At 42.2% G+C, this 14,625-nt stretch overlaps 2 protein-coding genes across 6 annotated transcripts; one reads left to right on the top strand and one right to left on the bottom strand.

The window, feature by feature from the left end:
* Positions 1 to 27: 27 nt before the first annotated feature.
* On the bottom strand, positions 28 to 4,162 carry grhprb (glyoxylate reductase/hydroxypyruvate reductase b). 2 transcript variants are annotated; one of them, XM_069529659.1, is made up of 10 exons: positions 4,024 to 4,162; positions 2,916 to 3,088; positions 2,270 to 2,403; positions 2,099 to 2,171; positions 1,798 to 1,914; positions 1,619 to 1,707; positions 1,401 to 1,505; positions 565 to 700; positions 356 to 486; positions 28 to 247 (listed from the first exon to the last, which is right to left on the bottom strand). In XM_069529659.1, exons 2-10 carry the CDS (start codon positions 3,068 to 3,070, stop codon positions 126 to 128), a joined length of 1,062 nt encoding a protein of 353 aa, XP_069385760.1. In that variant the 5' UTR covers positions 3,071 to 3,088; positions 4,024 to 4,162; the 3' UTR covers positions 28 to 125. The 2 variants fall into 2 exon arrangements, with proteins under 2 accessions (XP_069385760.1, XP_019955989.1); XM_020100430.2 differs by lacking the exon at positions 4,024 to 4,162 and having other exon boundaries at positions 2,916 to 3,169.
* On the top strand, positions 3,894 to 14,474 carry uba6 (ubiquitin like modifier activating enzyme 6). 4 transcript variants are annotated; one of them, XM_020100427.2, is made up of 32 exons: positions 3,894 to 3,963; positions 4,427 to 4,518; positions 4,624 to 4,718; positions 4,822 to 4,850; positions 5,272 to 5,366; positions 5,507 to 5,618; positions 6,248 to 6,328; positions 6,920 to 7,042; positions 7,140 to 7,263; positions 7,537 to 7,640; positions 7,744 to 7,806; positions 8,112 to 8,188; positions 8,355 to 8,421; positions 8,538 to 8,681; positions 8,852 to 8,998; positions 9,083 to 9,163; positions 9,252 to 9,329; positions 9,428 to 9,609; positions 9,980 to 10,085; positions 10,160 to 10,249; positions 10,369 to 10,449; positions 10,556 to 10,684; positions 10,777 to 10,828; positions 10,938 to 11,001; positions 11,099 to 11,168; positions 11,297 to 11,368; positions 11,455 to 11,578; positions 11,689 to 11,882; positions 12,044 to 12,171; positions 12,302 to 12,389; positions 12,507 to 12,601; positions 12,734 to 14,474. In XM_020100427.2, exons 2-32 carry the CDS (start codon positions 4,478 to 4,480, stop codon positions 12,873 to 12,875), a joined length of 3,078 nt encoding a protein of 1,025 aa, XP_019955986.1. In that variant the 5' UTR covers positions 3,894 to 3,963; positions 4,427 to 4,477; the 3' UTR covers positions 12,876 to 14,474. The 4 variants fall into 4 exon arrangements, with proteins under 4 accessions (XP_019955986.1, XP_019955988.1, XP_069385759.1 ...); XM_020100429.2 differs by having other exon boundaries at positions 3,895 to 3,959; XM_069529658.1 differs by having other exon boundaries at positions 3,952 to 4,079.
* Positions 14,475 to 14,625: the final 151 nt, after the last annotated feature.

The raw sequence follows: 14,625 nt of genomic DNA, 5'->3' as shown, positions 1-14,625 counted from the left end.
GTGTCAAAAGGAAACAAGGACATCCTGTTAAACTGGTAAAATATACTAGTTTTATTTCCCTTTTAAAAATAATAAGTAGGTGGGACTAATTGTCCATCAGTTCTCAGAGTGGAACCACTGTGTTCTCACAGCTTGAGCTCTTTGATCATCGGCTCACCCCGCAGACCGAGGAGGAGGTTGTTTGCCGCCAGGGCAGACATGGCATTACGGGTGGTGTAGGAGGCACTAGCAATATGTGGAAGAATCACTGTGGGAAGAGAGGATTAAAAAAGACAAATTATTGGAAGTGAGAGACAATGGCAGAGCAGAATTGCCCAAGTGGGATATTAAAGAGTAAAATGTGTGATGGACTCACCGCAGTTTTTAAGAGTGAAAAGAGGGTGGGTGGTGGGAAGGGGCTCAGGGACAGTGACATCTAAACCAGCTGCTGCAATCTGCCCGGTGGAGAGCGCCTCATACAGGTCGTCCTGGTTCACTACCCCACCTCTGACACAGGAGAGAGCACACTTACAACACAGGTATAGCTCTCAGTGGACTTTCCTCATTCACAGGCAACAGCTTTACCTGCTGGTGTTGATGAAGATGGAAGTGTTTTTCATCTTGGAGAAGAGGTTCTTGTTGCAGATCTCTTTTGTTTCTGGCGTCAAAGCGCAACACACTGCCAGGAAGTCAGACTGCTTCGCCAGCTCATCGAAGGAGACTACGACCAAAACAGAGACTTCATGTCACATGACACAAACAAGTCTGAGAGCAAACTCATTAATATCTCTAAGATTAGCATGTGGAAGGTCAAAGGAAATGAAGTTATGTGAGTGCTGTAAAACTCAGGTAAACCTCCATTCATTTTATTGACAGTTGGTTTGTGACAGAAAAAGAGAAAAAGCACAGGTTTTACCACAGACGTCAACAGTGTAAATACCAAGTCCCGACGGTGTACCAGGACCATGAACATGGAGCAGCGAAATGGAATTCAGCCATTGTTTATCTGATCACTACCTCCCACATGGGGGTTATGTTTTCAATACTGTCCTTTGGTTTGTTTGTCAGGATTACGCAAAAACCACTGAACAGATTTCCACAAAGCTTGGCCTAAGAAAGAACCCATCAAATTCTAACATGGGTCTGGAATTTGTTTCACTTTTTTTTAACTTTTCCAATTTCCCTGGGAGTAATACACGGGTATCAATGAAAAAATTCATGCACATTTCTGGAACTGATATCTGCGAGTGTGAGCAATTTGGTGGACTGTTGCAGGACTGTTGCAGGACTGTTGCAGGACTGTTGCAGGACTGTTGCAGGACTGTTGGGCCTCATAGGAGTAATACTTGTGCTTTTCCTACCGTGACAAAATTCCTTCTGTGAGACAAAGAAAATGCTGACATCATCAATCTGGTCCTTACCATACTCTGCATTGATCATACTGGCCAGCTCAGGCCTGGGGACCACGTCTGTGTAAATGAACTTCTTTACTTTGAAAGGTGCCAGACGCTCAGCGATAGCAACACCTTGGAGCACAAATACACAGCGGAAGAAGTCTGAGACTGACGGAAATAGCAGTTTGGTTTTGATAAGCCGGTGTACCTGCTGCGTGTAGATGTGTGTTAGACACTGTGCTCACCGATCCTCCCCAGGCCAAGAATACCCACAGTGCTGTTGGCCAACTCGTATCCACACAGCCACAGGGTTCTCCATGTGCCCCAGCCACCTCTGACACAAGTGAGAGAGAGAGGGGTATTTCTTTTTATAACATCTATGAATGTTTGCGTGGATGGGTTTGTCTGTGTGTATTAACATTACGTCTTGGCTTCATGCGTGGCCTCTATGAGCCTCCTGGAGGTCGTGAGCAGCAAAGCTACAGTCAGTTCAGCAACAGAATCTGTCAGAACATCGGGAGTATAACCTATACGGATTCCTCTGGAGAGAAACACAGACATTACACACAGTGCATGTGCCACCAGGTGTTTGCATATTATTGAACTTTTAGGACCTGGAAACACTTTCTTTGGTTTTATCACAACTTTTTAATTGAGATATAATTAATATACACAAGTATACACACAAATCAACACTTTTGAATGGATGTGTGTTAATCGATCACCTTTTCTTCAGCTCCTCCAGAGCGAGATGGTCAAAACCCACTGACATAGTACTAAGAACCTTCAGGTTTGGACCTGCAGGTAAGTATCACACGCACAGAAACACATACATAAATAAAATCACTGTACGTTGCATGAAGGTAATTCAACCAGCTCAGGGAATGTCCTCTGACCTGCGGCGTCCAACAATTCTGCATCAATCTTCTCGGTCAGCACGCACAGCAGTGCATCAACACCTTTGACCTTCTCAAGCAACTCCTGTCTGGGCACAGGGACGTCATCTGAGTCCCACAGCTGGAACTGCACCCTGGGAAAATAGAAGCCATGACTTTTATGCAAAAAAGTGTCTCACATGCTTCAAATCTGTCTGTATTAAAACACAGTCACATGTCCAATCCACCTGCAGATGAGCAGGCGATGAGGGGGCTTTCACAAAGGAAGTTCATTGGTCAGTGGTACAGAAAAATACACACGAGCAAAACCAATGTATGTCAAATGCAGACACAATACACATATATCAGGGATTCTTCACACAGGTACAGCCCTCTCTTCGATATACAGCATTTATCATAGTGCAGGTCCTCTCAGAAATACTGGGACGTAAAGGTAGTGAGATATATTTTCAAATGTGTTGTGGTGAAACACCCCTCAGGTTACATGTCTTATCAGCCCAACCTCAGGGCAAGTGTTACCAGTTCTGTTTACTCAGAGTAAATGATGAACTTTACAAAGCAGACGTTCAAACTGCATAACTCTATCACAGTTAAATGAGCTACAGCAGCCAATTCATTGCAAGAAATGAAGTAACAGGACACTCACTGTCCAGATTCACGCAGGATCTTCAGACCCTCGGGTGGGATCTGTCTGGTGACGTACACCCGTGATAGGGTGGACATCTCCCTCTGCATGTTGCTTGCTAGAGCCAGTGGAGTAATCCGCTGGAGCCGACGCACTGCCATGCGACTGCACCACATTGCCAGGAGAGAATGAATCTGGGGGCAGATGTTGGAGAGATGAAAGTGGTGCTTTGGAGTTTGCCGTCTGATGTGTGCATGAGCATGATTTTGGCTCCAGTTCAGCAGAGGGGTGGTCCCTGTGTGGGTCTCTGACCAATGTGATGAGAGGGAGGGTGTCTCTAAAGTCTGAAGTCGAGAGGTTTTGTCCCAGAGAAAACAAAAACAAATTGACTGACTAAATCTTTGTCCTGAAATGTAAGGTTATTTCTAAACCAAAGGTACACAAACATAACCGAATGACAAACTGTCACACACACATAAATGGTATTTAAGACAGCATGTGTTTGTGATATATAATTGTCAACCTAAATAGGATGTAAATGTTTAACCTGGCTGTTGACCGTTGTTCCTTTGAACACTCTGTCTTGTCTGTCCAGCTGGATCTGGTTCAGAAATCTGTCCCTAACAGTTTATATATATATATATATATTGGCCCCAGCAGGATATACAGTTTTAGAACAGGTGATCATGTGAAAGTGGTTTATTCTCTGAAATGTTAACAGATTTTATTTGGTGTTTAATATTAATACACTTCAGAAATAAATAAATAGGATGAGATAAAACTTTATTGATGCACACACTGGGGATATTCAGCAGCAGGCAGGTCAGAATGAATGCAGAGTATTCACATAAATACACCTTTCACTGTAGTGGTTTGTACAGAGGTGTTATGAAGTAAAGTGCATTGTGATGATAAATACAATTCTGTAAAGTCATGGATGTAAAATAAGAATTTTCACGAGTGAAGTAGTGTGTGACATCGGTCACGTGACCACGGTAACCCGGAAGCAGTCCAGGTTTTAACCAGTCGCAGCCATTCATTCGCTGTAGCTTGTCGCTCATACTGGCAGGTGGCTTCCTATCATTCTTTCTCTTCTTTGAAAACAACATGAACAAGAATTTGATCTCACCGCTAAGATGAAACCGGAAGCGTATTTCCTCTCCGGGCAGTTATTTGTAGCCTAACGTGCGTGTCATCACTTTGAATGAGTGTATGACAAGTGTCCTCCTCCTCGCCACCGGCGCCGGGCAGCGGTGGCACTCCTAGCTAGCTAGCTAACTAGCTAGCAAGCTAGCTGTAGCGAGCTAAACCTTTCCTCAGCACATTTCATAACCAAAGCGGCGGAAGCTAACAGCTAGCATCTTTGACTGTCACAAAACGTCGCCGTGTTAGATCCCGGTTGTCTGTGAAGCTTGTAGCGCGGCTGACAGCTGTCAGGTCAATAACGTGAGTCGGTTAGCCTGTTAGCTAACCGGCAGCGGGGCGTTGGTTGGTAGATCCTAACACTGATTCTGTTTTTGTTTGCCTGACAGGTGTAGTCCCTATCTCTCTGACACTTGGACCCCCCCTCCTCCCCTCCCGGCATGGCTGCAGACTCGATGGAGATTGACGACTCTCTTTACAGGCAAGACTTCCAGGCTCACTCTCTTATTGTTGCTCATGATGCTGCAGATCACGTTGGAGTCAGGACAGGAGGTGACAGTGTTGTGTTGTGCTCCTTCCCCTGCAGCCGCCAGCGATATGTGCTGGGAGACAGTGCTATGCACCAGATGGCCCAGTCGTCAGTCTTTCTCAGTGGAATGGGAGGACTGGGAGTGGAGATAGGTAACCAGCACATATTGTTGCACTGCAGCACTTTAAAAATATTCAACACCACTGTATTCATATAGTTCTTGTAAAGTGATTAACTTGATTTCTGGTTTTACAGCGAAGAATATCGTCCTGGCCGGTGTGAAGGTATGCACCCTCTATTTAAACGTGATTGTCCAACAACTATATAATGTTTTAATTCAGAGCTTCTTGAAAATTAGACTCAGCTCAGCCCTGGTGTTAACATCTGTTTTTTGTAAATTGTTAAAAGCTTATTTCACATCAGATATTCATTCATTACCTCCTGAATCTTCTCTTTCTCTCTCTTACTTGCTCTCGCTGTCACACACACAACCACTGTCATCCAACATCTTTATACCGCTTTAAAATAATATCATTTGACCTACATGTGTATTTGCTAATAGAGTGGGGAAGTGAGATTCAATCAAGGTCTTACAGGAGACACATACAATACCAGGTTGAAACAGGCAAACTTGGTGCAGGACGGATGTTATACTAGGTCTGAACAGGACCTTGTCTCACATGTGCTCTGTGTGTGTGTGTACAGGCAGTCACCCTTCATGACACAAAGCAATGTGAGACCTGGGATCTGGGCTCCAACTTCTTTATCCGCAAAGAGGATGTGTTGAACAACAGAAAGAGGTAATGTACAACAGAAATCTGGATAGACTATACTTGCACGCAGAAATATCACACTCTGACTGTGATCTTTATATACTGTTTCTATACTTTATATCTCTGTTTTCTTTGATTGTTTCATAAATGTTTCCATCCATCCTCAGGGTGGAGGCGGTGTGCCCTCGGGTCGCAGAGTTGAACCCCTATGTTCATGTTGACATGTCATCCTCTGCCCTGGATGACAACACTGATCTCAGTTTTCTTAGCAAATATCAGGTAAGACATTGACATTTTAAATGAGTTCTTAGTCAGTCTGTAAAAAAATTTTTCTTGCACTGGAAACACGAATGTCCCAGTGACAAGAAAAAGAATGTAAACTATGTGGAATCACCTTATACATCTAACCACATTCTTTTTTCATTGACTGGACTACAGGTTTATACATTTCATTAGTCTTGTGATTTCCAACCATTGTGAGTGTTTGAATTATGTGTTCAATATGGACAAGAAGAAAACAATGTGTTTAGTTTATTCAAATCTATTTGGTTCATAAAAATAACTTGGATGGAGATTCAGCTGTTTGTAATATATTACACATAGATGGAGACAATAGCAAATGGCTCACTTACTTTTATTTGCCCCTGCATGTGATATGTAATTTTTAAAAATGCTCAACTGCTATAGACCTGAAATGTGGCTGTAAAGTTTGTTGTTTTTATGTAGAACAGAATCTGTAAACAGTTTGGATTCATAAAAGTCTATCTCAGTGGCTCTATGCATCACCTGCTTACTTTATGTGTAGATGTTACATAAGTTTAATTAACATCTGCTTTATGTTCTTGTTCAGACTCTGCTGCAGACTGAAGGTAACATTTAATATCTGTCTGCTCTGCTCTCTCCTGCAGTGTGTGATTATGACCGAAGCCAGGTTGAACCTACAGAAGAGAGTAAATGAGTTCTGCCACTCACAACAACCCCCCATCAGAGTAAGTCTGCATTCATTCCAGTGGTTCGACATCACACAGCATGTGATTATGATGTCATGTGGATGTGGAACACAAAAACAGTCAAATATTTATAACTACCTGTATTAGGGCTGGGCAATTAACCAAAATGTAGTGAAAGAGACATTTATAACCTCTAACCAAGTTAATCTTGCTCATGTCGGTCAATTCGGTTAATACATTCCCCATTACATGCATTCCCAAACTGTCAGGTTTCCATACAGTTAATGTTTCAGAGGAGATCCGGGTATTGTGCCATATTACCCTGCTGGATGTCCTCCCTCCTCACTCCCCTGCTGACCTGCACTCACTGTACACATTTACAGTAAACACCATCACTGATCAGAAGTTATTAGGACACATACAGGAAGTTTATTCTGTTTGTTTGATTCACTCCTGAGTTTATGAAACACATTGGAAAAAAATTATACTCCGGTGGGGGATGGGTGACATAAAATAATTGTTCATTATTTGTAATCAAGGTTAAGGTTGGAAAGAATCATGATATTGATTTGAAGCCATAACTCCCAGCCCTAACCAGTATACTAACCAAACTGTTTTTGTCTTTGCCAGTTCATTGGTTGTGACACATACGGCATCTGTGTGCGGGTGTTTTGCGATTTCGGGGACGAGTTTGAGGTGTCCGATCCCACAGGAGAGGAGCCCAAGGAAATTTTCATCCAAAGTATCAGTCAGGTAGATTTCTGCAACATGGAGATTTGCCATTTTGTTATTCTAAACTCATTGTTACTCTAAACATTTACAAATAAACTCTTGACTCCTGCCCCTTAAGGACAGTCCAGGTGTGGTAACATGCATGGACAACCAACCCCACGGCCTTCAGACCAGCCAGAGTGTTGTTTTCAGAGAGGTCAATGGCATGGTGGAACTCAACGGCACTGCACGACAGGTCTCAGGTATTATGTCAACATTGCAGATAATGATTTCGGTACATTGAAGGTTTTTATAGAGCTTTTTCTGTAATTGTATTATTGTAAATCTATTTTAGCAGCATACCTGAAAAATCAGAGATGCAACCACAGTATGAATACGGTCATTTATTTGTACGGTTCCATTTTGAGTTGTTCCGAGAGAATTGATGAGATATATTCTGTTTAAATGACAAAAGTACAGTGATCTAATCTAAGTCATGTTTGTTTCTTTTTTGGTGTGTGTGTGTTTGTTACCAGTCCTTTCCCCTCATAGTTTTGCAATAGGAGATACATCCCAATTACAACCATATGCACATGGAGGTTTCTTCGTCCTGGTGAAAACCCCTAAGACATACACATTTGTAAGTAGAGTAACATGAGACACAGATATCACAGTCCAACCTGAAAACAAACATGGTGTTTCCAAATGAACATCCTGAGCGCCTTCATATTTCTGTATTTCAGGAAACGATAGAGAGGCAGTTGTGTGATCCTCAGGTCCTGACACCAGACTTCAGTAAACCAGAGGTGAGTGTTTGAAGCTGTTCCTGGGCAGTTAACCCATGGTCAAAACCTTAAGCTTCACATTATATTAAAAAAGTAAAAGAAGCACACGTGTGGGCAGTAACATAATCAGACTTCTTAGTTTATTCTATTCTATTTTTATAATAACCAGCTTATTTAGAGTTGCTAATACAAGTGAAGCCAGAAAAGAGATTACTCATTAATTAAGTCTTATTTTGTTATCCTAGCTGTGTAATATATACTCAAGTTAGCAAATGCCTGTTATTTTTGTCAATTGTTTTCTCATAATCTTTTCTTCCACCTATCAGGCTCCTCTACAGATCCATGCGGCCATGTTGGCTTTGGACACCTTCCAGGAGCAACACAGCAGACTTCCCAACATCGGGTAAATGCAGTATTTCTCTGCTGCTCGCTGTGTACATCCAGTCTGCTGCTATTCTTTCTATACTCCTGCACGGCACCTGAGGATATCACTGGGCCCTGTCTGTGGTTTTCACTGTGTTGAAATGTTTCATGTTCAGTTGTGAGCAGTTTCACTTTGATGCCATCAGGTGTTTACAAGATGCTGAGGTTTTACTGAAGCTAACTGAGGAAGTGAACGCTACTCTGAGGAACAAAGTGAGTCTTCTCTTTTTTTTTTTTTTAATATCCTTGTGCTTTAATTTCCCTTTAATTCCCAGCAGAGATGAACACTCAATCCTTTTCCTTCCTCTTCTCTCCCTCTTTCCTTCCAGGCTCCTGTTAATGCTGAGCTGGTGAGCTGCCTGTCGAGGACGGCGATGGGAACTCTTCCTCCTTTAGCTGCAGCTGTAGGAGGCCTAGCCAGCCAGGAAGCTCTCAAGGCCATCACAGGGAAGTTTGCACCACTACAGCAATGGGTAGGTCACCACAGTAGATCTTATTTTCAAGAGCAAAATGTTCCTTTTAGAGTTCAATAGCACAGTCTATTCCATTTCTATTGCAACACATTTATGGGAACTACTAACTCTAATAGCTTTTGCAAATATTTCTTTTTTATAATTTAACTGTTAACTTTATCTCTGTTTAGTTTTACCTCGATGCCATCGAAGTTGTTAGGCCACTTCAGTCTCTTACTGCAGAGGAGTTCATTCCCAGGGGTGACCGGTATGACGGATTACGAGCTTGCATTGGTGAATCTATGTGTCTTGAACTGCACAAGCTCAGAGTCTTCATGGTAAGACTTTCTCAGCATTTTGATGATATCTATTATGTTGCATGAAGTTGAAGTTTGTGTTTGAGAAAATGTCTTCTCCTTCAGGTCGGCTGTGGTGCCATAGGCTGTGAGATGTTAAAGAACTTTGCTCTGCTTGGGGTTGGATTGGCCAAGTGCTCAGGAGAGGTGTGTATTCGCTCCCATTTTGTTTACTCTCCTCTGTCTTACTGCATCTCAACAATTTACTGAAACTTACTACACTGCCCTTCCTCAGGTTTGCATTACCGACCCGGACCTCATAGAAAAGTCGAACCTCAACAGGCAGTTTCTCTTCAGACCACATCATATACAAGTGAATACACATCCTTTTCCATTTACATGAATCACAGTCTATGCACTCACCATTCTGTAAACACACTCAATCGTACTTGTGTTTCTTCTGTGTCTCAGAAACCGAAGAGTACCACAGCAGCAGAAGCAACTCGCGATATCAACCCCGACCTGCAGGTGGATGCTCATCTCAACAAGGTGTGTCCGGCTACTGACAATATCTACAGTGACTCCTTCTATTCCCGCCTGAACCTGGTGGTCACTGCGCTGGACAACGTGGAGGCCCGGAGATATGTAGACAGGTTGGTCTAAACGATAATGTAGAGTTAGTGAAGTGATGTGCCTCTATATGAAAATTCAAAAAAATGCCTTTAGAGGATAGTGCTATTTAAACATTGGCCCTGCAAGGTCCAAGACGATTTGAAACACTAGGTGGTGTTATGAGCCATGTTGAGTCCATAAAATAAAATATATTTTTTTATGAATGTGATAATAAAATTATATTAAAACCTGCATTAATGTATTTCATCAAACAGTCATATAATTTAGTTCAGAGTTCAAAAACACATTCAAGTGTTCGGTGTGTTCAAGTGTTCTGTTTAAAAACTAAAGTATGTGGTACTTACTGTTATAACTAAGTACTGATGTGTTTCTGCATGTATTTTATTTCAGTCGCTGTGTATCCAATCGGAGACCTCTCCTTGACTCGGGCACCATGGGAACTAAAGGACACACAGAAGTCATTGTGCCAAATTTGACTGAGTCCTACAATAGCCATGTGAGTTTGAAACCATATTTCTGTTCAAACACAGACTTTACTCTAAGTACAATGCTTAAACATGTATCTTCCAGAGAGACCCCCCAGAGGAGGAAATCCCATTCTGCACACTCAAATCTTTCCCTTCTGTCATCGAGCACACCATCCAGTGGGCCAGAGACAAGGTTTGCTTTTCTGACCAAATCCCTCTTTCATTTTCCACGTGATGATTATTTTTTATTTTCGAAGCTGTCTGTCTGTGTACTGTCCTAATTTAGATTTTTATTTCCATGGGTTTACGTAGTTTGAGAATGCATTTGCCCACAAACCCTCCGTGTACAACTTGTTCTGGCAGACCCACTTCTCGGCTGAAGCGGTGCTACAGGTAAGACTTTGTAAATCGTGTTTTTATCATTTATTTAAGATAATCTTTTACTGTAGTACATTCAATAAACACGGAATTGAAAGACCATTTGTTTGTGTGTTTGCAGAGGATGCAGGCAGGGGATAGCCTGGAGGGGTCATTTCAGGTCATTAAGCTCCTAAGCAGACGACCTAGTCAATGGGAACAATGCATTGCTATAGCCCGTCTGAAGTTTGAAAAGTATTTCAAGAGAAAGGTAATAAATCTCTACCTGAAACTACACACTCATAACAATCAAGTGTTGGTGCAACATGATAACTATTGTTCTTTGTCCTTCTTTTCATCCAGGCTCTCCAACTGTTGTACTCTTTCCCCCTGGACACAAGGTTAAAAGATGGAAGTAAGTTTTTATTAAACACATATTTGCCTCTACATTTATTTCACAGCAATTTCATATAACTACAGTATAAAATGTATGTACATACTGAAATCTTTGTCCTCATCCTTAGGTTTGTTTTGGCAATCCCCTAAAAGACCTCCAGCACCCATTGATTTCGATTTGAACGACTCTTTGTGAGTGCTGCATTATTTCATATTACAGTTCAACCCTCTTTTTTATTTTATGTTTCACATCTGAGCTTCTTGTCAAACCCTCCTCTGTTCCCATCAGGCACTTCACCTTCATCATCAGCACTGCTCGGCTTTTTGCAGGGATTTATAACATCCCTTACTCAGAAAAGGTAGGCCATCTACACACACACACAAACACACACACACACACACACACACACACACACACACACACACACACACACACACACACACACACACTTAACCGACTTAGTGACTAAACCTTCTCATCCATCAGGACCTCTCCAAAGAGGCAGTGACCAGGATTCTCTCAGATGTCAAGATTCCTGAGTACAGGCCTTCAGAGAAAGTAAGCTCCTCCACTCTCTGCTGCTTGATTTGTGAATGTAGAGCAAGAAATCCTGAACTTGTTTGTTGTGGATCTTTCCCTCCCAGTGTATAGAGACAGACGAGACGGTAAGGAAGCCTGATCAGACGAAGATGCCTCAAAGCAGTGATGAGGAGAGGGAGGCCATCACACAGCTAGAGCAGGCCATTGCTGCTGATGGCGTCACCCCTGGTACATGAATAAAGAATAATAACTGAATGTACACTGAAGATGGTTGTTATGATTTAAAGATAAATGTATAGTAATATTATTGTAACTCCTGTGTGTTAATCTCTTTGCAGAGAGATTACAGATGCGGCTGCTGCAGTTTGAGAAGGACGATGACAGCAACGGCCACATGGACTATATCACGTCAGCATCTGCGCTCAGAGCGTTGATGTACTCCATCGAGCCGGCCGACAGACTCAAGACCAAACGCATCGCTGGCAAGATCATCCCTGCCATTGCCACGGCAACAGCTGCTGTGGCTGGACTGGTAAGAGAGACACAACACACTTTGTCTGTCTTTTCTTTATAATTCACAGACACGCATGTTTGAGATGTTGCCATCCTGTGTCAATGCTTATCATATGACTATCAGCGTTTTTGTGTATTGTCTGCTCAGACTTCTTATCTTTTATTTTTTGGTGTACTCAGGTGGCTCTCGAGTTAGTCAAGGTGGTTGGAGGCTACGGGTTTGAATTTTTCAAAAACTGCTTCTTTAACCTGGCCATCCCTGTAGTGGTGCTCACCGAGCCTGCACCAGTTAAACGGACACTCATCAGGTAAGAGCTTACGTACACCTCACTGATGCAGCATCACAACAACAACGTTGCAAGCAGGCACCAAGCGCAGGAGTTAACCCTGTTTTTTTATTATCGTCAAGTGCTGACAGTTGTGTGATGTCTTTCCCAGGGATGACATCTACTTCTCCATCTGGGACTGTTGGACTATTTTCGGACATGAGGACTTCACTCTCTCTGACTTGATGAATGCAGTGAGGGTAAGAAACATTACTTACTTTGGTTTACTATAAAAAAGTATGTTTGTATTTTCCCTGAGCTTTTTTAATGTAACTTACCTGTAGTGTCAAATAACACGTTGATGCTTTTTATGATAGGAGAAGTATGGAATTGAACCCATTATGGTTGTCCACGGTGTGAAAATGCTCTATGTGCCTGTGATGCCTGGACACTCAAAGAGACTTAAATTGACGTAAGTTCCTTCCCTGAAAATAATGAAAATTCCCCCTTTATCTTTCAAATGTAGTGTTAGTGCTGGAAATTTATTCAGAAATATATCTGTTGTCTGCAATAAACAGACTGTTTAAACTCTGACTCTCTGCAGGATGCAGAAGCTGATCAAGCCATCAGTGGGCCGCCGCTATGTCGACCTGACCGTGTCATTTGCTCCGGAAGCAGATGGAGACGAAGACCTCCCTGGTCCTCCCGTCAGGTACTACTTCAGCCGCGATGGAGAGACGCCATGACACCTTTCAAAAAGTCGTCCGTAAACCTTTTGTGTCCTTACTTCCCTTCCTGTAAATTGTTGTGCCCCAGTAACCTGGGCCAGGGGTCAAGAGCTTTCCCTCAGGATTGTATCTGGCAAGGGCAAAGCTCCTGGCCCCAGCACAAGCCCACTCCCCCTGTACTTCATGAAGCAAGAAGGAGTCCTGGTCCCAGTTTTTCTAGCCAGTGGAACACGAGACTGCTCGAGTAACACGTACCTGTACCTGTGTACATATATTTTCTCTGTTCTGTTTTCTACTGGTGAAATGCACAGCTCTGCCTGTGTCGATGCCTTAATTGATAAATAACCTCTTTCTGTTTGTGGCAGTGAGTCTGACTAAAAACTATGTTTACAGAAACCTGCATACTCCCGAAATAAAGACCCATGAGTCTCATATCTGTTTTAAATCGGCTCGGACCGCCGGAGCAATGAGGTGGATTTGTAGGCATCATGTCTTCTTCTTCCTCAGAGTCCTCTCCTTGGGTTTGAAAATATTGCTGACCGCAGAATTATCCAGTTGCCGGTCATCTCTCCTCATAGCAACAGGTCAAGCCAGTATTTGTTGTTTTTAAATTCAAGGTTCATCAGGTCAGTGGACAGTGGCGAAACCACCAAAGATACTGATTATCATTGAGTCTGCAGACGATTGTTCTCTTTTCATCATCACATTGAATGCATCATCAAACACATGTATATCACAAGGTATTGGTATTGCTCAAACATTAAAGGGCAACACACACAGCTGCATCTCGATGTGCGTCTTCATCGATGAGCATCAGCGTCTCAGAAAAGCAGCAATTTAATTATATTGCCTCCCAGTCAACTGATGCAGATGATGTGTGGTGCACTTAACAATGAGAGGAAAACCACCTCTAGTTGTAGCTGCTCGTTTTACCTGTTTCATTAGGTAACCACTTCGTTAACACGTTTGGGAAAACCATGTTAAATAATAAAGTTCAATGTTTCACACAGACATGAAAACACATCTGGAATTACACTCCTCTTTTAAAACACCTTTTTTAAGAAAACAAATTCTTTGCTGTTAATGTATTTCTTGCATTTGTTTATGGATGTTTCCATGCCGGGTATTTATTTACTTGTTACTCATTTTTGTCACTTTTTTTGTGTCAAACTGAGCCTGTGTTGAGCTCTGTTGAGTCTTGGTGCACTGGTTAATCAACAGCTGGAGGTGTCCATCGCACACCTCCAGCTGTTGATTAACTGTTTATTTCAGTAGAAGGCTGTGACGAGGATCTTTGAAATGGTCCTCATTGGCCTGTGCAAATTAACAAAGACGTTAATGTAGTTTTGAGTGGATTCATCAAATAATGAAAAGATCCAGTTTCTATAATGAAGTTATCAGACATATTCAAGTCTCTGACCATTACCAGAGGTGGTAAATTTCTCTTGGCAGAAGAAAATGTCTCTCATACTGACAACACTTATTGTGCAGTGAATGTCATAAGTGTAAAACAAAATAGTTCTAATGAGCTACAATGATAATGATGTATGTTCTTGTGACAGACAACTCAATCAATGGTCCAATAAAATGTGAGAATTCAGGATGTCCTCCAGATAAGCGCTGCTCCAAGTCTTTGTTTGAAATTTCGGAGTCGATCGAAAATTATTGAAACTTTTCTGATCTTTTCAAGCGACATTCTCCAGGTCTAATTTCTTACATTAGAGGATTTGCTGCTTTTCTTTGCCATATTACAGTGAACTGAATATTT

This window comes from Paralichthys olivaceus, chromosome 8, assembly GCF_024713975.1.
Source record: "Paralichthys olivaceus isolate ysfri-2021 chromosome 8, ASM2471397v2, whole genome shotgun sequence".
Classification (NCBI taxonomy): domain Eukaryota; kingdom Metazoa; phylum Chordata; class Actinopteri; order Pleuronectiformes; family Paralichthyidae; genus Paralichthys; species Paralichthys olivaceus.
Note: the sequence above shows the minus strand (reverse complement) of the source record. Positions and strands in the feature narration are given on the sequence as shown.